Here is a 23,001-nt window from a genome sequence, read left to right as displayed (position 1 = left end):
TTTCATTACACTACAGTGCAGTGAGCAATGGAATAAATGATGGAGCATGTGACTGAATGAACGACATGAGTGAGGGATAAACAAATGAGTGAAACAAAAAGACACACTGTGTGAGTAAACAGAGGGAGGAGAGAAGAGATCACTGTTAGGACTGAGAACAGATTCAGTAGGAGGATTAGTAATAAAGCACATCCATTTATCAACCTCTAACTCTTAGTATGTATTCAGCTAATGCACACATGTTTATATATCTACACTTGTGAGGACCCCCAGTGAAATAACAAGTTTTCTACACTTATAACCGAGTAATGGTAATCTGGATTAGTCCCAAACTGAACCATGTGACTCAGTATTAATGCACGATCAGCGCTTTGAAGAAGTGAGGAGCCAGGACTTTAATGTCCCTCACAACAAGTATGTGTATAGATGTATATACTGTATATGCATGTATGTGTGTGTATGTATGTGGGTGTGTATGTGTGTAGGTATATATGTGGTGGAATTTCTGTACCTATGTATTAAGATTTAAGTGTACAAACATCATTATGTTTATTCACTGTTCTCTGATAGAGTTCAGCTGTGACTAGAAACCAAGGACAGTTTAGTGTGTCGAGGGTCTTCCCCTTTATATCTGCATGTTTGGTAGACTTAGTGTCTGTTCCAAATTGAAATCACAGATTAGTTAAGGTCAGTGTGACCATGACGTCAATAATGTATTTTCTATATATTCAAAGCCTGTTGAAGAGTTTGAGAGAATTGGCATTGCAGGGACACAGCATCAGACGTGTGCTTGCTGCTCCATCTCTGCTCCGGAGTATTCCTGTATGTATAAACTTTCATCAACGTAAGCCATCTGAGTCATCTGAGTCTTAATGTGTGAAGTCAAGTTCTTAGTCATTTCCTCAACATGTTCAGGCATCGGTGTGGTGTATCTGTATTATGTGCAGGCAAGCCTTACAACTTTTTATAACTGTCAATCAAATGTAACGATGAGTATATATCAGCTCTTCCTGTAAGCATGTTCTGCCTGTTCAGTGACAGGCAGTGGATATTAGCATTAGCTATAAATGCTGTGGTGTACTGCATTGGGAAATTGTTGTTCAGTTCTCTATGTGTACTGCTTCTGTCCCTGCCAAATCCGCAGAGGGGAAAAAAAATGGTCCTCACAAAGATAGAAATACAACAGCACACACTCCTAAACTAATCGAACACATTTGCTATTCCACAGAGTTTTACAATTAATTAGCTTATCTATTCATGTTCTTCAAACATCTGTTCTGATTCACCCCCTCACCGGTTTGGAGGGGTTTTCCCCCCCGCCCCGCTGCGTGTCTGGAGGTTGGTGTGTGCGTGAGGAATTGGGGCTGCTGTCTTTGCTGATGTGTCCTGACTCAGCTATGTCCACCCCGCTGTCCTCACTGAGGGTCTGCCCGCTGTCTGACAGCTGAGATAGGGCGCCACCTGAGAGACAACAGGCACACATGATGATGGAAATCACAACACAACACAGCACAGTAAGTAGCTATTAAATCTTATCGAGGAAAAGAGTTGTTGTTTCAGTCTTTACTTTTTTGAGTTTTGCGCATATTGACACAAATAAAGGGAAGTACTTCAGTTTAAGATGCTGTCATGCTTAGCTGCAATGAAAGAACAGCTCAGATTTTTAGATTTGTGCCGAGGTAGATTAGATTGTAAAATTTAATATGAGATTAAAAGCTTATTGAGATTAGTGTCGTTTTGCATTAAGGGGTATTTGTGCACATTATTCTTGCTTATTGCTCATTTAAGCACTTTAGGGCCAGTATTTTCTTACGTCACACAGAGACAATACGTCTCAAAATCTCAGTAAAAGGAACCCAACTGCACTCCAATCTGAATGTTTCATAATCACTACAAATACTTAAATCAAGATGTTTAAGATAGCTGACATATCAAATATGTTTGCTTTTCTTGGCATGATAAATTAACTACAGCATGGGTTCTACAAAAAACTGGTGTTATAGTCTTGAAATTTATTTCAAAACACAAAACTTGTGAATTAATATTTTGTGTGCTCAAAATATTAACATTTTTAAAAAATATTTTCTAATTTTATTCATTGAGAAATATTTTTGAATCATGCAGTAGTTTAAAAATAATTACGTGCAGCCCTACATGTACATTTTATTAATTTCAGGAAGTAAATGACTAAAATGTGACACTCTCAGGTCTTTACTTGAACACTCCTCACCTCGAGCTTGAGGCAGCGGGCGCACCTCGTTAACGTCGGGCTCTGCGTTGGGTCTGTGAACCTCCACTGTAACAAACTGCGGTTTAGCACCAGGAGAGGACGCTTTGGACATGGAAACTGGCTTGAGAGGCAGAGATGGGGGTGGAGGAGGAGGAGCAGGGAGTGGAGGTGGTGGTGGCGGTGGAGGTGAAGGGGGAGGGGGAGTAGGTTTGGTGACTCTGTTTGGGGACTGGACTCTGGGGAAGGGGCCGATGCTGTGCTGGATGACCTTTGACAACTGGGCAGATGTAATTTGGTCCTTCTTTGAAGGAACAGGGGGGTCTCTCTTTCTGACCACTGCGTAGTCCCGAGAAGTGTCCTTTGGGTGTTCTCGTTTGTGGTGCAGAGAGGGCGAGGCTGCCGTGCGTCCTGGCTCTTTGCTGTGGTTGTGAGAGGTCTGGGCTGTGAAGTACAAGCCTGAGTGGGAGGATTCAGACGAGGGGCATTTGTTGAGCTGATCTCGTCTAGTCGGGCGCCTCTGCACCCCCGGTGGGGGTGGAGGCTTGAAGGAGGGGGGAGAGTCAGCTGTGGTGGACTGTACGTCATCCTGAAGTGAGAGGATATATTCATCAATGATTGCTAGATTATTTGTAGATTAAGAGTGTGATGGTGTATTATTGAACAGAATACCATAATAAGAGCACACTGCTTACACACTGCCCATTGGATTAAAAAAATCTATTTCTGCATATATTAAATGCCAAAGGGTGTAATGTTAATTAATCTATCAATGTTATTAACTACGAGACATTCTAAGAAGCCATGAATCACATTTGGTACATCAGTAAAAATCTGTTCAAATACACTTTTTAAGGGCCCTGAGATAATCCTTCATCTTCATTTTAGTTTTATGTTAATTAAAATGAGTTTTTCTTTACTAATTACATTTCTTTATGTCTAGATGTAATAACAGATGATTTGGAATAGTTTATCCAGATTTTAAGATGCCTGTCTATTACACTTGTGCAGCCAAAATCGAGAAGGGTTTTGGGGTTTCAATATCTGTTACAGTCACAGTTTTGAAAATTGACATTGTGCATTACAAAAACAGTTTCCAAGGTTACTCTAGATATGGATTCACCTTTAATTTGATCCTATGTACTAACTCGAACCAGTGTGGTGTTTGGTTTTCCTGAAATCAAAAGGAATATCTGCAGTATTTGGAAAAGTTCATGTTTCGATAACCACAAAGAAATTGCCATTTTAGGTTAAATAAATTAAACATTTTTGGGTGATACATCGCTTTAAGACATGGGACAACAACCAGATATTGTATTTTAAATATATATAAATGAGGGATTAAAAAGGAAAAAAAATATAGAACATTTTTAGAGTCACAGATTTTGTACCTATTTAAACATGCAAAGGAAATACATTTAAAATCAAAGTCTGACCGAGTGCTTATGTTTGTGTGCTTCCCACATAGACACAGTTCTAACCACACAATACCAACCAACTTGAAGATGTTCAATGCATCCAAACCAGGTTGGACATGTTGCTGCTTCCGATGTTTTCCTGTGTTTCAAGGTAAGAGTGCTCAAACACAAACTGAACAGTGGAATGAACACTGAGACATGAGTGGCTCCAATGGATGGAAAAATACATAAAATGAGCTCCAAAAAAACGTAATGTAAAAGTAAGGTATGGTTTGAGTGACAGGTAGACTAAAAGCTTTCTCCTTGAACTCCTGCACATTTTGTGCAGCTCAAAACAAACAGATGAGACCTCTCAATATCTCTGGTTGCTTTGGAAACTGCGCAGAGGTGCAACCAAAAGCCTCTTTTTCTTACAGAGACAGAGGGAAAGGAGGAGGAACAGGACAGGCGGCATAAAGAGACCTCTACTCTCCTAACTCACAACAGAGAAAGGGATTAACAGAGCCAAACTCTGTCTTCTATCTCACACTCTCTTCGTTTTACTTAAAACTCTTGTTATACTCCATCTCAGGTCACAAAACAAAGCCTGCATGTAATCTCAAGTATGTTCATCCATCCTCTACACCTCCACTCCTTTCTTTACCATTATCTTCAAACCCCTCCTCTCTTTTCCCCTGTGTTGCATCCATCTCTATCAGGCCAGAGCAGGAGCCTGTGCCTGCCTGTATGACTGCCAGGCTCACCAGAGAGATGTCGGTCAGCAGCGTGTTCAGACTCTCCGGAGGATCCCCCTCATTACTCTCGGCCACGCTGTCGTTCTGAGGGACGTGGAAGAGAAATGGAGAAAGAGAGAGGAGAGGTGATGAGGTAAAAGAGAGAAGAGGCAGAAAAAAAAAGCAAAATTAGATTTGGTGGATGTTCCTAGAAAAAAAGACACAGTGCCAGTAACTGTGATTATTTTCTTGTCTTTAAAAGAAAGGCAAGCAAATAAGGCATCCACACATGCGCACACACACACACACACACACACACACACACACACACACACACACACACACACACACACACACAACAGTACTATGTCTTCTTCCATGAGCTAAACACACATGCTGTGAAATCGATACAGAACCATCAGCTCAGTTCAAAGCAGGATTTGGCAGCCCAATCCCAGCAGCCTGGCGGAGAGGAGGTAATTTGCAGCAGATCTGTGAGTGATTTCAGAGCAGAGCAGCTGAGTTCAGAGAAACGCTGCCCTTCATTTAACTCTGCCACTAAACCAAAACAAAAGCCCCATCAATTTGGTTTAATTGCACCCGTTACTGCACGGGGAGCAATTACAGACAATTTATCTATCACAAGAGTCAATCGACTTTGTACATGCGGAGATGCTGCTGTGCACGGTAAGCGTCCAGAGCACGCTGTGTTTGCATGGATGCTCCACAGAGAGTGTGTGTGTGGGTGTCTGTGCACGTGTCAATCAGTCTACCCAGGAATCATATTAGACAATTCTGAAGAACAGGATTTGCATTCAGTGCAACTGATGGGTGTGATGTACATTTTATGCAGCATTGTAAAAAAAAGAATCCAGAGGTGGCGGAAATGTTGGCTGCTGGGATAAGACAATTAATGCTAAAAAGGACTGGTTATGATGGGTGGCTGAGTTGGTAGATTGGGTCGTCTCTTGACCGGAAAATCGAGGGGTTCGATCCCCAGCTCCTGCAGCAACATGTCTGATGTGTCCTTGGGCAAGACACTTAACCCCAAGTTGCTCCCTCTGCTCTGTCGGCAGCGTATGAATGTGTATGAATGGGAATAGTTACTTCTGATGGTCACTGTACATAGTGTACTACCATCGGTGTGTGAATTGGTAGATGTGACCTGTGGTGTAAAATTGCTTTGAGTAGTCAGAAGACTAGAAAAGTGCTATACAAGCTCAACTCCGTTTACCATTTACCATTATGACAAGATGTGAGATGAGTGAAAGAAGGGGAAATTAAGGTTTCATGCACAAAAAGCTCTTCTTTGTTTTTGTGTAAAACAACTCATTCTGCATCAGTTGTTCCAACACCTATACTTATTGTCCGTATCTGGCTTTAATTCTGCCTAAAAGGCTGTTGAGTTTACACAGTATGGAAGTCAAAGCAACTAACCTTGTTTGTAATTTATTAGCCCAACAAATGAACTGCATGGTTTCAGCTGAATAATGATGTGATAATTACCAGCAACGACAATGTTGAGCTGACAGAGTTTATGTAAGTCAAGGCTAGTTAAATGCCTGCAGTCAGTGTTTTTCTTCAAATAATATGTGTAGTATCATCGTTACTTGTGTAAGGCCGGGCATTTACTCCAAATTTTGACCAAATTGCACAACTGGTTTTCAAATCTGGCTGAATTTCAGCTTGATTGCTCGTTGTTGGCCATGCAGTGTACAGGGGTGCACGAGGGACGATCAGCTGCTTCAGACCAGTCAGATAAAATTCTGACATGTTTGACATTTTGGTTGTATGAGTGCATACTCTCACAAAGTGAAAGCAATGCGACAAGACAATTCTTTAACTTCAAGGCTTTTTTTCCTGAGTGTGCCTGCGCAAAATGGCAGACAGCCTCTGAAAGCCCCATATCAATAATAGCAAGCAGGTCTGTTTGTTGTGTCTTCCTCCTCCGATCAAGAACAATATAAATGAGAGAAACATGGGCAGGAAAACGCTGAGGACCTCCAGCAGCCAGGGAAAATGTGTTATGGTTTAGTTTGCTTGTTAGCTTCGATTTGTCGGTGATACTGAGTGTGTTTGCGTGTGAGAAAGTGAGAGCGTGTTTGACTGTGTTTGTATGAAGCTCAACATGACCGCACAGTATTTCTGCAGCTCTGGCAGAAGTTCATTTCCCCCTGCATTCAAATCCTCAATTGACATTTCAGAAAATCCTTATATCAATAATTTTAATCCTGGAATCAAGACAACCAGCTTCCTGAATACTCATGAATATCAAACATTTGATTCGGCACATAAAAACAATTGGAAAACAGAGGAAAAGGCAAATGTGCAAGACTGTGTACATAATCTTTTCTGAGAGTAAAGGAACTACACGTCCAAAAATCCATTGCAATTCCAACGAGACCTAAAAAAAACACACATGAATGACTTCAACTTCCACCTGTGGCAATTTTCAAAGGAAACTTTTTTGACAAGTGTTGATTCTCTGTCCTGATTAAACATGTTCAGTGTGAGCACTGACAATAAGACTGTCCAGTGTGAGCACATAAACAGTGAACTTTAGTTGTTCGATGTAAATGATCCACTCGTACGCTGTGAGATGACATTCCAACACAACATCTATAAAATCGTACAGTGTATGCCTGCCATAATAGAGGTACTCAGTATCATACAGTACCAAGGATTAGATATCGGAATCAGTTCAAGAAAGGAAAAATATATTGCAAGACCTCAAGACCAAAAAGACAATTACAAAGCATTTTTAATCCCTTCTGGTATGACATCATCTCTACAACATGACTCCTCGGATTCTACAGTGGTTGAAATTTCTGATTCCTGAGGTCTATCTCTGTGTCTACCTCTTGTCCCTGTTGACAAACTGCGAAGTAAACCTTCTCCTAGATGTATGGATGCAGTCTGACATGACACTCAGGTAAGTTATTCAAGGTGCATTGATGATCTAGACTTGCTATGTGGTCATCTTTAAAGATAAAGACTGCAATTTATGTTCAGGTTTTTTGAAAGTAGCTGAAAATGGCTAATCTTGACCATGTCTTTCCCACAAGAAAAGATGTCATCTACACATGTTTACATAACAAATATAACACTAACATTGTGAGTGGCTGTTATTTGCGATTTAGCTGAATAATCTAAAACCAACATTTGTTGTAGCCAGTAGGCCTAAATCTGAATTCAGGCTGCAACTGTGTTAGTTTCTTTAGCCATTATGATCTGGTGTTGTGTTTGATTGTTTACCATATGCATGTGGACGTGCATTGGTATGCAGCTGAACATATACCAGGCTGTGAGTGTGATTCAGAAATCCAGTGTTATCCTCTGAAACCCACCCAGCTCTCTAATCTGCTTAACACAGCAGTGGTAGCATTCACCCATGGGTCCAAACACACAGATTCATAGGAAGAATACTGATCACACACACACACACGAACACACACACTTCATGGAGGAGAAAGCACACAGGCACAGAAACCCATCTGAGGGATCTGAATGAGAAGGAGTGTTTAGTGGTAACATCTGCAAACAGCTCATTTTCTCTGTCAGCTTAAACAATGTGTGTGTATGTATGTGTGTATTTGTGTTAATGTATGCAGGCGTCTTTGCATCAGTGATCTTCATACACAATCAAACATTTGGTTGCTGACATATTTACTACACACAAACACATTTGGTTTGAATTGTTGACATGCGAAATAGACATAAACAGAACTGAGGTTGATGAGTGGTTGGGCAGTCTCGCCCGTTTTTAAATAAATACTGATCAGATCATTCTAAATAGTGAGAATTCAGTTACTTCACTAAAGGGCTGAAACTAAAGCTATAAACTATCTGCTTTTTTTGTAGCGAGAGTCGCATTGGAGTATAATAGTTTCTTCTATGGGATGACTATGGTTATTCTTTACAAATAAAATACTTAACTATTAAAAGTAATAAAAACTTAATTAATGAATTTTACATGCAATAATTCTACATTTGATGCCTACAGATTTCATATACATTTATTTGCAATCAGCATGCTTTACTTTTGGAATCTGGTTATATGTAAAGGTGATGTTATACCATGTCAGACAACTCAAGTTTGTATCATTTAAATATTCATTGCAGCAGAACATAGTTTGTGTTTGGCGTCTAGGCTCCGACCTCATCTCTCCTCACAGTTTAAATTTACATCTAGAAATTTGAGGAGTGATGGGATGATATCTTAAACCCCCCCAGTCAGAGTCTACAGGTGGATGCTGGGGTGGTGGTGGGGCTGAGCAAGAGTGAAGTGCTGGTGCAGGTCAGAGCTGGCAGTGAAAGAGCAGAGGGAGAGGGTTAGGGTAGCTCGAGTTGACTGCCTGAACTAGTTCACAGGCGTCGTCTCATTCTTTCAAGTTGTAATGGTTTTCACTAGTACACATTTTCTTGTAGTAAGGAGCGTTATATTTTTATAAGCACAGCTTAATTTTTTTTTTGTGGGGGTGCCAACTGCAGAGAAAATAGAGCCTTAGTGGAATTATTTTCTTGGCAAAATATATGCAAGACCATCTGTTTAAAAACAAAACAACACACATGCACATTCAGTTTAGAAAAAAACATTGTATTCAAACATGTTTAAATTCCAATTGTCCTTATAAAACTAGTAAGAGACATTTAACTCTGTCATAACACGGACTATGAGGTGTGTTAATCCTTCATACTGTGGAGAAACATCATTTCTTTAAAACCTTCAAAGTTCTTATTAAATCTATGTTATAGAAAAACAAACTGCAAACAAACTCACTGCAAAACCACAAACTGAGTAAGAGTGAATGTGTATGTGTGTGTGTGTGTGCGTGTGCGGGTGTGTGTGTGTGTGTGTGTGTGTGTGTGTGCGCGTGTGCGTGTGCGTGTGCGTGTGTGTGTGTGTGTGTGTGTGTGTCTGTTAGCTTGGTTCAAATCTGCCCACAGCATTCATTACTTTCAGTTCCTACCTCCATCATATCTATCAGCCAGAGCAGCCTTTCCTACAGATGGGGAGGGAGAGGGGGAGTTTTTTTTGTGTGAGATGGAAGTGAGGAGCTTATTGAGGTGGAAGAAAACCACAACCTATCAGATATCAGCTGAGAGACATTTCAATCTCAACAGGAAAGCACTGAAACGCGTCGTTGTTCGGCCTGACAAAGTCCACACCAGAGCAGGATCTTTGCAGCAGCAGAATCTGTTATAATCCATTGACATGTATCACACCAGCCTCTCTGCCTCTGCCTCTCACACATACACACAGAGACATGCACACAGCCAGCAGAGAGGCAGAGTGAGCAGACAGCCAAACAGAGAAGGGACCGATCACAAACCAAACAGGCAGGCAGCGATGAAGGCCCGAAAAAGAAACCGCAGAAAGAGCAGCACTTTGAATATTTATTTTAAACGGAGAGAGAGCTAGCAGTTCCACTATACAATATCAAATGTTACTTTACATGTGCACCAAATAACTTTCATTATAATAAAAATAACTAAATAAATCTTATCTTACATGCATTAAATCAGGAGAAGCCAGATAATTATCAAAGTGATGAACAGAGCCTACCCGTGCAGAGCTCAGGGTGGTGTTGGTCATGAAGCTGGCTGAAGACGAGGTCAGGGTGTCCGGATACGACACCATTGAGAGGGAGTCTGGTTGGTGTGCCGTTGCTCCACCTGTCCCCTGTCTTGCTTTGAGAGCCTGGATTTCTCGTCGCAGCACCAGCCCGTCAAAATGCTCCAGGTCCTGCGGTGTGACCAGGCCTCGCACCTCCGACAGCAGAGAGAACTGAGGGAGGAGGAAGAGGGAGGAGAGCGGAGGCATGATGTTACATACTTGGATGGGTCGAACCAACAAAGTCTACCTTAACACTAGAACTCAATTACTGTAAATCCTGGATTTATTTTTATTTAATCCTTAATGTAACTGGTTTGGCCCTACAATCACAACAGGGCCCTAAATCTCTAGCTAGACCAAATCCCCTAGTGGTAGAATGAATTACCAAACTCCATTCAATCTGCAGAGTCCTTGAAGAAAAAGCTTAAGAACACCTTAACTGCACTTAATGATTTTAATGGGACTGATGATGATGACTATATTGATGAAAATACGGTAATAATGATGATGATGATGTTCTTAAGGATGGTGTTGCTGTTGATTAGAATATTCATGACAAGCTGTCGATGTTGATGATGATGATGATGATGATGATGATGATGATGATAAAAAAATCTATGGCATACACCCTGTGCTTTGCCTCTTTCAGTCTCTGTCCAATCAGGCTTTAAGCTGTTTTATTGGCACCGACAGTGTTTCTCTCCTTCATGTTTCAAACATAAAAGCCATACGTTGAGGAGGTAGTAAGGATCATATGTAAGGGCTTTTTAAAAAAATGTATCTGAAGTTTAATTCTTCTGGCCTTGTCTGTTTTCATCGTAAACATCTATGGTTTAATAAGTTCAGATGAGTTTATAACTTTCATTTATAATGCTGGTGGGATTATCTTGAAGCCATGATCAAACTCTTATCTTACTTTAAATTAATTCCTGTTGTGCTTTTGTACAATTAAAAGGAACTACACCTCAAACAAGCCCTTAAGACAGGTTGCCGACCTGTCGCTCTAAGTCTCAATTCTTTAGATATAATACAAGAAAGCTGGAAAAGCTTTCTGTGGGAGTGTGAAACAGCAATGTTCCCCAGAATTTGGCAATAAAAAAACACCTTTGATTTATTGTGTGTCTTTACAAGGTGAACCTCTGCAGACTGTGAGAAAACCCGGTGACTTTTAAGAGCTGGGGAGGATGAAAAAAAAAAAAAAAAGGAAAATCAGCCACGAGCCTGAGCATATATCTGAGAAGGGCTTAGACAACTTTGATTCAATCCTCACTGTATCAAACACTGATTTAATAGGAGTACAGAAGTCTTTTGAGCCTTTTGTCTTTCTCAGACTCCGTCAGCCTTCACCTTCGCATGTGTGTTAAGCAGCTCAAACAGCGCCACGACGAGCTGCTCCACTCCGATGTGTCCGTCCCGGTACTCCTCCACGTAGTAGCCCATCGTCTGCCGCTCCGACTCTGTCAGTAGGTGACGAGCCTGCTCCTCCAGCATGGCCCGAGACTGGTTCACCAGGCTGGACAGGGTCACTTGTGAGCCCGCTACGCCTTTATAGAACCCAGACTAGTGGAGATGGAGGAAAGGAGGAGACAAAAACAACAAAAAGGAGATGGCATTTTCAGTTATTTCACTTTTAAATCATTTATAGTCAGTATTAAATTCAAGTTAATTATTCCTTTTTTTTGCAGGATGGGGACAAGAGATGATCATGAAGGAAATAAAGAGTTAAAGAGCAGAGCAGGGATTGACAGCAGCTGTAAAAAGGAGAAGGATGAGGATGAAGGGTTAGAGAAGGATGAGAAAGGATGGAGCATCAGATAGAAAAGAGGTAAATAGAGATGAAAGAATGGGGAAAACAACACTCAAAAGAAGAGGGTTAAAATGAGGTGGAAGAGGGACTTGTAGCAGTGTGGTTGAAGATATGAGGGAATATTTGAAGAAAAATCAGGAGGGAAGGAGGACAAGATATATTGAAAGAGGGGGATACAAAGTTTAGAAGGTGGAAAGGATGGAGGGAGGATGCAGAGGAAGAGCTGAAGTAAAGGTGTGGATGGCAGAAGGTGAAAGTTGTGAAGACAAAAGAGGCAGATAAAAGAGGAGGAGAATGCAGGAAAAGAAGCAGGAAGACATGATGGATTGGTAGGAAGGAGAGGGAGATAACCACAAAGACCCAGAGATGTAAGAGGAGCAGGAGGAGGTTAGAGGGCAGACAAAAGCTGGCAAAAGATCAGGGCAGAAGAAGAACGACAAGGACATAAATTACACCCACATACACCGAACTAACCATCAGTCTTCTCATCCCAAATGTATAAATTACCATCCTGCTACCTTCTTCCTGCAGCCCTACACTCATCCATTATCATTAAAGCTTTGTGGCGCTCACACCACAGCTTGCAGGCAGCAGGGCAGAAACTGTCCCGCTCACACATGTGGGTGGCAGGTTGTTGTTTTTTTCTGTTACAGCTTTCATTCCTGTCCCCGAGGTACCAGCTGGCATTCTCTGCCAATCAGCAGGACGACAGTCAGAGACACACAAGCTGTCAATATCACTTCTCAGCTCCATATCTGCTCCTTTTTCCTCTCTCTGCGTGTTCCTTTTTCTTTTCTCGGTTATCTGCTTCCCAGCATGCAGCTTTTCTTTAATTAACTCCTTAATCAAAGAAGCTGCTTTAGAGTCACAGCTTTAGAGTCTGTGAGACGGAAACAAGAGGAAGAAAACAGACCCACTGTCTCCCCCCTTCCCCCCCTTTTCTACTCTTTGCCTCCACTCGTCCGTCTGTATCATCTGCAGCATTTGTCCCAGGTCTGAGCGAGCCAAAAACTGTTTAATGTGCAAGGTGAACTTTAGAGCTACGCTGCCTGAATCTTAATTGCCTCAATGCTAACCACAAAAATATCCTCTGAAGCATCCTCACCCTGGTTAGTTTAACTCAAGGGCGCCATTCTGTGAACCAAAAGAGCCACGCGAGTCATGTGAGCAGTCAGTCAGTCAGTCCCTGGCTGTCGCATTAGAGGGCAGATTGGCACTTGAGGAAGCTAATGGAATCGGTCGTCACTCAACTGGAGTGGAACACCTGCAGTCTCCTGCTAATGACGTCTGCAGGAGACTGCAGAGAGGGCGCTTTTACTGTAAGAGCACGATTCACAGTTATTGTACATCCAGTCACTCTGGTCCGTCTGTTGGATCCGGTCCATTTATGACATCATTCTCCGGCTGGGTCTGTTAAATAGCAGATAAGCTGATTGGCCTTTTTATCGCAATGACCAACAACAACAAGCGTCCGCATCCAATCGATTAAGAGCTGATCAGATAAAGCCGGAGCAAAATAAAGGACAGAGTTAAGGCTAGGAAATGTCACACACCTTAACTCTTTCTAGGGATGCAATGAGACAAAGTACAAAAAAGTAATTTTTCAAAGAGATGTGAGACTACTTTCCTTTCATGCTTACTTGCACAACATCTCTATTAGTCTCAATATAAACTCCTGGGACACAAAAAAACACTTACATCTGTCAGGGTCACAATAAACTATCTACTGTACCTCACTTTTCTGTCAGCACAGCTCTGAATCTTTTGACTTTAATAAAAGGCTCCCAGAGAAACAAATACACAGCTGTCCAAGCGGGTTGAGTATAAAGCCCACATAGTCATCAGAAACCTCTTTGCACCAAAAACACAAATAGGGTGACTAATGCTCCCAATTCAAGCAGGTTCCTAAAAATAAAATAACAAAAAACCCCTGATGTGCAGCAGTGACCCTGCTGGTTTGAAAAGATCTCTCCACTAAAAAGTGAACAGCAATTCAGAAAACATGACTGTGACATCTGAAAACAGCAACAACAGTTGTTTATGAAGTATTTGATTTATTATTATTTATTATTCACAAATTCAGAGATAAGCAGCTTCTCATTGCCAAACATGCGTAGTGTATTTCAAAAATCCTTCATATAAGACCATATTTCCACGGCCATATCGCCCTGACATCCCGCTCAGGGTGGGAAGCTCAAACGTTGTGTGTTATGTATGACATGTAAAGATTGCATAATCGAGCAACAGTTTCCATATGAAAGATTCCTCATTGATAAGAAGAGACACAGACGAATGATACTGCTAGTCCAGAGCGACATCAGGTCATATTTTGAGTACAGTAATGTAACAGTGGAGCTTTAAGAGAGATGAGAACAGTTAATGAAACGTTGTAAGCTCTAACCTCCGGCTTTACCTCAAGCTGATGTAAAAAGATGAGCATTAATATCTAACACATATACACACCTTTCTTATCATATCAGTGACTCTCAAATGTAGATTAGCTATACGTGACTGAATGCTAATGTTAGCTGTGTTCGGAGAGAAGATACGTTTTTTAACATAATATGGCCCAATGTTGCTCTGGATTGTCATTATCTGAGTTTTAGTTAATCACAGTTTAATGAAGCTAAACATACAGAACAGAAATTCTGAAGGGAAGACTGAAAGTTAACTTTGGCTTTTTAACTTTCATCACTAATTTTGACAGACAAGAAAAAAGACAACACAACCTTAGGTGTGTTTTGTTTTCCAGTTCTTCACCTTGATGGTCAAAATACTAAACCACTAAAGCAAAGATTTGTCTTAACTTCTCACCCCCTCATAAGTTCTATGTTTGCAAAATGAATTCCCTGAAAGACAGTTGAGGAAAGATTGCGATGCCAGCAATTGCAGAAATAGATTTTTCATGTGTGTGGCACAGATTGTTTCTGACCTCTCAGGGCAGATGTTCTTATTAAAAGCTGAGGCCTACACAGAGCACATGTGTACTTCACATTATGGAATATGATTTTGTGATTTACATTCAAGGAGTTCAATTTCTTTAGAAAATATATTTCTCTGACTTTGTTTATTCTAATGTAAGGTAATTAATGACACTTTGTTGTGTTGAACACAAGCTGGTACATGTTAAGCAGCCGTTACAGGAAGTGTCCGTTTAATCTTTTATAAGAGATGTTAGTTCTTTTATAAAGTTGCCTTTAGCTTCCTTCTTCTTACATTTTAACATGTAAATGTGAAATGGTCCATTTAGTTAGGTTTAGGCAGAATTATCACTTAGTAAAGTTAAGAAAAAATAATTGTGTGTGTTTAAAGAAGAAGTGAACATGTACTGATTATCTGTATCAGACAGGATCTGTCTTGTCTCTGGTGGGAAAGAATTGTCTGAACCCTAAATCAGCCACATCAATCACATCAAGTGGACTTAACGCTCCTTCAACTATGTCGCCTAACTTCCCACATGTGGAGCAGCTGGAGCTGTTGCTCTAAATGTTGAATATCGATTGCCTCAACCCTGGGGTGAGGATAATCGAACGTAAACCTACCGACTAAAGTAGACCCCTGAACTAGCCCATAATTACGAGGGTTATTTATGAGTTAAAAAACACTATTTTTGTATGTTTGGGTACAAACTGCATGAGAACAGATAGTTAATTATCTCAGATTAATCAAATTATAATTGTGGGGTGCTGATAGCCTAACAGTTATGTTGTGTGCCCCATGAACAGAGGCTAAACTACTTAATGCAGCGGTCGTGGGTTAGAATCTGACCTTTGCCCTTTGCTGCATGTTACCCCCCCCACCACTCTCTCCTCCCAACATTTACTATCTATGTTCAGCTGTCCTTTCAAATAAAGGCAAAAATAAACCACACACCCTTTTCAAATGTATATATATACTTGTAAATATGGAAATACTTGTAAGTCAAATTCTCTGCCAATTTTTCTGTAAGTGAAAACAGAAAGTCAGACAACATCTATTACAGGTTGTTTTTGAAGTTGTTCCCAGGTGGACTCCCTGTCTGCTTTGATGGATTTAATATCCAGGTGATCAATGAGAAGAAATGAGTTTAGTGACAAGATGTCACAACAGATATTAGGCTGCTACATGAAATGGACAAACCCTTCTGGAAGCTGCTGTTTGATGATTTCCTTATTTGCAATTCAACCACCAACATGACTCGTTGCATTGTTTGATATTCGTCCAAACCTAAATTGGTTAAAACTAAGTGTTTTCAGCCATGTGGTGACGTCATCATGTGAGCTGGATTAAGATGTGTGTAGTGTAGTGTGTTGGTGGTGGATTTCATTCAGCCATTTTTCACATAATGCCTGATTTCTTTGATATAACTCCAACTCTGCTCGTCTTTAAAGCAATGGGAATCCAGTTTTGTGTTTTTTTTTTAACCATGCTGTTTGTTAAACCTTGGAAAATAAGAAGACTGTCAAAGAAGTATGAAGCCACTGCAAAACACAAGATGTCTAAGAATGAAACTTTTCTTGTTTGCCAGATTGCTGTTCAAAGTAGATTTTTATCTCGGTGATAAAAGCGTCTTCGGGGTTCAGAGTGATAACTTTCAGTTTTGAGCAACAGCAGTTTTGCTCTTTAGAAGTTTATCTTTGAATGCCTTGAGCTTTCGGTATCAGCTGTTCAAGCTTTTCAGCTCGGTGTGTGTGATTACTTTTTGTTATTATATTATCGTACATTTATAGGTAGTTGGTTTTATATTGGGGTTTCAACCTCCTGAAACTAATTGAAATGAATCCCTGACTAATTAGGTTCGTAAGGTTTTAAAAAAAAACAATCATCCTTGTTATTTGCTGTAAAATATTTGTCGTTCCTTTAACAACATTCATTTGTACTAGATCACGGCCCAAATGGGATCAGGGCAGTATCAATGACAGAGAATTGCTTTTTCTGACCTTAATTAATTAGCTTATCGGTCTGCTTGGCCTTTGGGCTGCAATTACAGGATGGAAGGAGAGCAGAGGAGAGAGATATTTTGGAAGGACAGACGATGTGACCGCTGGGATCATTTGAATCTACGGGCAGCAAAGACGTGACAGGAGGATGCAGAAAATAAGATCACAACCCTCTTAGCATGTTTAAGCAGCACAATCAACGGCAGATCATTCAAAGGGAGATTAATATTTATGCTGCAGATGTGTTGACACAACGTGAGTCTTGCAGTGGTGGGGAGGGGGGGGGGGGGGGGGGGGGGGGGCTCTAACAGAGGCTGTGTGGCTCACATGGAGCAGCAGCAGGACTGTGAATTATCACCTCCCTCCCTGCTGCCGTGCCCTAAAGCCCTGCTGCTACATATCTTTCCCTCTTAATGGCCCTTCTCTCTCCCCTGTTTCTGTGTATCTCTCTCTCTAGCTCTCCCACACACACACACACACACACACACACACACACACACACACAGGCACAGAGTCATGCATTCAGAGCAGCCACCTACATGTACTTCAGCTGTCTTGGCTCATTCTGAGCTTGTACACTGTGCCTCTCATAATACAAAATGTGGTTTCATTTATGTATTTCAGTCCCCTTCATGCCAAACAAGGAGCATTTGGCATTCTCACATTCTTCTTGTGGATTTCTGGATACTTTTGGCAGGGCTTCTAAGTTAAAGCACCTTAACAATGAAATGCAAAAAGTGAACAAAAGGTTGAATCGAGGTCAGGACTGTGAAACCAGACAAGCTCTACATCAAATTCAGAAAACCATGTCTTTAGTGACCTGTCTTTTTCTGCACGTTGTGTTGCCATTCCCTTAACTACACTTATACTTGCATAAAATATGTTTTCATCAATTTGTAGTGTGTGTGTCCTTAGAATGAAAATACAGCAACTACGCAAAAAGCCATGTTCATTCAAGAAATAAATTAAAAGCATAGACTGTATATACAGTAAGTAGTGGATGTAGCCACACAGTCTCAATTTAAACACATTCTTAAAAACCTTCAACCTGCATTCATCCTTCATTTTTTTTTTTTAAGTTTGAATTGAGTGCAGGACGCTGATCAACCAGACAAGGTGAGTCAAGAATTAAACTACAAAGTAAGGCACCAAATAACCTAGCAGTAATGACAAGCGCCCGATGTACAGAGGTAGTATTCCTCATTGCAGTGTCTGTGGGTTCAAATCCAACCATGACCCTTTGCTGCATGTCTGCCCCCCACTCTCTCATCTGTCTCTCTTCAGCTGTCCTATCAATGAAGGCAAAAAGGCCCAAAAATATACTGACTGAAACTACAAAGTAATAGACACGTTAATTCATACTTTCATAAAAAGCATAGACTGTATAATGAGTAAGATGTGCATGTAGGGAAATGCATAAGTGATCCTTAAATGTATTTAATTTCCTTCTTAGTGTCCAGTAGGGGGCGACTCAACTGGTTGTAAAAAGGCGTCCAGTATGTTAGCTGATGACAAAATTAAAAGTTGATTTCCTTACCTCAGAAAACATTTCTCTAATAAGTTTATGATCTCAATGGTTAGTTTTAGATCCATGTTAACACAGCATGAAGTTTACTTTGCAAATAAATAATAGCCCTCATAAGAATCTGTGCATGCATACAGATGGTAATGCATGCACAGATACACATATTAAAATGTACACAATGCATATACACACCATGACTCCCACTGCTTATAAGTGTTTGTCTGGGAGATCAGAAGACCCCATATTACAACATGTTTCAAGGTCGGTCTAAAGGACACAGGTTTTGAATGGATACCCAGCTCTGTTGAAACAGCATGATACAAGAGCAACAATATAAAGGTTGACACCGTAATAACAGGTCTGGATCAGAATCACTTCAGTGACCATGAGCAGATGATAGAGGGATGTAGAGGGCAGTGAAGCAGGAGGGGGGAGGGGGGGGGACTATCTATCTATCTAATCTATCTAATCCATCCATCCAGCTATCAGGGGTGGGAGTTGCAGGGTCAGTCATGGTACAACATGATAGGAGGTAAGTGGTATGATAACAATAATTTCACAATACAGCAATTCAGGGATAAATAACATATTGCCAGACAATCAGATATCATGATGTACCATTATCTGATTAACTAAAGACTACAAAATGTATTTATTCACTGCAATCTGGAGTTTCACCTCTTTTCATGCTTCTTTTCACCATTCTCCAACATCATTCATCTTTCTTCTTCTTCTTTTATCACTGTCTTTCCGTCAGTCTTTCTGTTTATCTAACAACCTAACAACATATCCATCTTATCTGATGAAACTAAGGGATAGATAGAGCTCTCCCCACATTCAGAGATTTTTAATGACCTGTCAGTCTGATGTCTGACAGCTGATGACACTGTTTATGTGAAGGTTTGCTTTAATAAATGTTGTATTTAATTTTCAATTTTTTAAACTAGTAGGAATGTTAAGTTAAATACTTGAGGTATAAATCTCTTCTTATTCTTATATTTTATATTTTTAAGTGCTTATTTACCTTGTATCTATTCTTGTATTGTTTTATTTGCTCTGATAACCTGCTGCTGTAACACCACAATTTCCCAGTTTGGGATAAATAAAGTAATTCTATTCTAAAACCTGAGTGGATTGAACAGTGTCATAAAAAGGTTACTGATCCCATCAATGGAAATCAGAGCAGGCTAAAACAGCTAAAAGAGATATGTATCATTATAATAATAATAATAATAATACTAGAGGCATGGATATAGTTGGGTTGCATTTTTACTAATCAGAAATGTCCTAGTATGTTTGTAACTATAGCAAATTTGAGAACAATGCCATTTCCTAAATGTAAAAACAATGCAGTGTTTGTTAACTAAATGGTTGGTATTGAGAAAGTACAACAACTTCTATCTAATAATAATCATAATAGTCATAATTCTAACTAGGGGCAAAAGAGAGAGCAGCTTTAGTCCATTAAAATTCACAAGGCAGCAAATATTGACATTTCTCAAGTCATTTAAGCATCTGATAAGAATGAAAAAGTTACAGTTCTAACAGAAAGAGAGCAAAGGAGGTGACAGAGGAGGGGACACTGTCTAAATTGCACCAATGCATTGGCAACATTTATCATTTACCAATACATTTGTGCAATTTAGACCGTGGCAGGAGTTTACTTGCCATTTTGGTCATTAAAAACAAAAACAAATTCTTAATTTGGGGTGCCAAGGACTTCTATTTTTGTTGCCGTGGTATCCAAATACTGTAGGTATCCATATCATTAGGTTTTTGCATCCTAGTTAAAATCTTGCATGGTGACAACCCGATCCAGAAGTGACAAATACACTACACCTGCTTTTCTGAGCCCACTTTGCTATAAGCTCTGTAATGTTTTTCTAATCTAGTTCCACCTCAAGAGCCGCTGTTGGGCATTCCTCGCTGGTCTTTCAGTTTTTCATCAGACTTATTCCTCATACTGCACAAGAGGCTTGATAGGAAGTTTTCCTGTAAATGCTTGGAGAGGATGAAAGCAACCAAGTGGTCATAAATTATCCGGGCTGACTACTGGAGGCTGCGGAAAAATCACACATGTTCTTTCAAATACAACAGTGTGTAATACTGCTTGTAATACAGGCCTGACATCCTCTGATGAAATTATTCATATGCTGTTGGAGCTGCAATGCTTTTACTGACACCACTGATACTGTGTTATTGTGTGTGTGTAATTTAAATGTCAATAGAGGGATTTGTTGAGGCCATCTTCACCTGCAAAATACCCGACTGTACTTTCTAATTCACAGAGATGGAAGACACATTTGGAAGAGTTGCTGCCATTTTTTTTACAGATTTAATGAACAGACAAATACCGTAAATGTCTGAGATGTTGTGTTAAATCACTCAGCAATATAGCATTTTATTCTTCAGTGGTTAAGTTGATGAGTTGAATGAACATTTGTTAGTTTGGTGAGTAGAGAGATTTTGTAGCCTGCATGTCATGGGTATACTTCAACATCTTTAAGGGCTTGTAGATACTCCTTTGGTTCAGAGATCATGTTCAGTTACTGTTGCCCCGACAATCAATCTTCACTTTTTCATCCGTAAAGGGCACCGCTGACAAAAAAAAAGGGCAGGTAATCTTGGCCGCTGCTGCGCACGTTAAAACTGTGCTGTAGAGCACCAGGTTAGAACAAAGGCTTTACATTACTTTTAAAACCTCTTTGGACCAGAGTCTGCAGGAAATGTCAGGAAATGCGTCTCACATCCATTGTCTCTCTGCATTCCCTCTTAAAGCTGGAGCAGTACATTGCATCCCTCCTGTCAGGAGAAGACTGTCCATCAGGGCTTCCATAATGAAAAGTGAGCTTTCCGTCTCCGCGTCCGCTCCTCAATCTCGCCCCCTTTCTCTCTCTTCCGGCAGCTGCTGTCTCTTGCAACTCCTCGATCTTAATATTTCTCCTTTCCCACACAGTCTCTTACTCTGCAAAGTCACAGTCAAAGTCAGCAGTAATGGCAGTGGAAGCACCGTGTATGTGCACTAAGGATAGCTTCATGGTATAGAGAAATAAAGCAAGGGCAGTTTAGCTGGTAGGTTGCAGTTGATTGTCTGGTGGCATTAACAATGTCAAGACAAGGGATGCATAATAAGCGTCACTTCAGCGTTGTCATCAGCCTCAAATTAACCAATATGGCAGGCAGATACAATGAGGTTTAAATTATGCAAAGGGATAAGACATTAACAGATAATTAAATGCCATGCACTATACCATCCAACACAGTAGGATGCAGTATGGACCTTAAAAACTGCTGCATGAAAAAACATCAGTCCTGATTTACATGTAGACCAAAGCTGAAGTCTAAAATGCCCTCTGAATGTTTGCATAATGAAAAGCACACTATCTTTTGTCTGCATCTGCATGAAGGCCAACACAATATACGTTACGCATTATAATATTCTAATTTCAAAACAAAATAACCTTCATGGTCCGGCTTGCATATAAGGTAGATAAAATCACATGTGTCTATCAGTACCTCAATCAGCAAGCAGCCAAAATGAGATTGAAAACATAATGCATACCAAGCGCAGAGAATAATGTTAGGGGATTTGGTGAAACTTAGTTTAGATCAATGCTTTACAGTTGATCTCCAAAGACCAAAAAATGGGCTTTTCTGACCATATCTGATAGCAAAAATATGCTGATAGACAGATACCAAACACTGCTGATCACAGTCTTACTTCTAAAAAACCTATCACACCCAAACTTGCTCCCTAAATTAAAATGACAGCACTAGTGCTCCTTCAACCGACTGCAGCATTCACTCACATATAGCACTGCAGGAGCACGATGCACAAAGCTGGGACATCCTCTCATCTTTGAATCTCAGAGTCCAACCTGACATCGTGTTTAGTCCCAGGTATAATCCAAAAAAAACCCCAAACATTAACAATCAATGAGCCTTTCTTAACTTTCCTTAAATGTGTGACAAAAGTCTGACCTCAAAGTGTTCAGTGATCACTGATCCCTCGTCAACCTTCAACACCACTTCTCTGGACCGAGGTGGAGTTAACAGACAGATAATCTTATCTCTAGAAAAACACTTAACGCACCGTCCTGAATGTAGTCCACACACACACACACACACACACACACACACACACACACACACACACACACACACACACACACACACACACACACACACACACACACACCAAGAGGAAATGAGTTCTTGTGAATCTTACCTTTCCTGCCGCAGAGGCTCCTTTGTCCATCGAGAAGCTGCAGAGAAACAGATGAAGAGGACGGATTAATCACACGGGGACAGACTCGTCACACATGCACACAGACACATAAATCCACTTGTTCACTAAGCGCACAAACATGCATATTCACATGGACTTTACTTTGTTCTGTGCATTCTCTCTGAGGATTGGACAGCTCTTAGTCACACTGATACACATGCAGAAATATCATTAAAGAATTAGTATGAAGTCCAAAGATAGTGAGATTTATTTTCTCTACAATAAGATGCTTGAGCTTTACTTTAAGTTATGCAGTCTACAATCCATATGCTCAGTGTTTCCCCTTCTTAAAAATTCAAAGCCTACATGGATAACAAAAGTCATTACTTACTTTATTTTACAAGCACTTTGAATTGCCTTGTTGAAATAATAAACTTGCCTTGCCTTTATTACGTTTGCCTGTAGGGAACAAAATTCTGGTCTCAGGACAAAAATGTTTGGCTGCAATTCCTTGAGTAGCCACTGGGCAAAGTGTGAAGCAATACTG

General features: G+C 40.4%; 1 protein-coding gene across 5 annotated transcripts in view; it reads right to left on the bottom strand.

The window, feature by feature from the left end:
• The window catches only part of whrna (whirlin a), a 130,660-nt gene that overhangs the window by 7,918 nt on the left and 99,741 nt on the right, over window positions 1-23,001 (bottom strand). For 2 of the 5 annotated variants that reach the window (XM_061061636.1, XM_061061638.1), the window contains exons 5-11: window positions 22,455-22,491; window positions 11,323-11,535; window positions 9,925-10,146; window positions 4,389-4,463; window positions 3,351-3,401; window positions 2,231-2,816; window positions 1,295-1,461 (exon numbers count right to left, since the gene is read on the bottom strand). In XM_061061636.1, coding sequence (XP_060917619.1) covers window positions 1,295-1,461; window positions 2,231-2,816; window positions 3,351-3,401; window positions 4,389-4,463; window positions 9,925-10,146; window positions 11,323-11,535; window positions 22,455-22,491 — 1,351 coding nt within the window. The remainder of the gene's footprint in view (window positions 1-1,294; window positions 1,462-2,230; window positions 2,817-3,350; window positions 3,402-4,388; window positions 4,464-9,924; window positions 10,147-11,322; window positions 11,536-22,454; window positions 22,492-23,001) is intronic. The other 3 variants (XM_061061637.1, XM_061061640.1, XM_061061639.1) reach the window with 2 other exon arrangements.

Source organism: Labrus mixtus, chromosome 17 (assembly GCF_963584025.1).
Source record: "Labrus mixtus chromosome 17, fLabMix1.1, whole genome shotgun sequence".
NCBI lineage: Eukaryota > Metazoa > Chordata > Actinopteri > Labriformes > Labridae > Labrus > Labrus mixtus.
The sequence above is the reverse complement of the archived record's forward strand: the minus strand, read 5'-3'. Positions and strand labels throughout refer to the sequence as shown.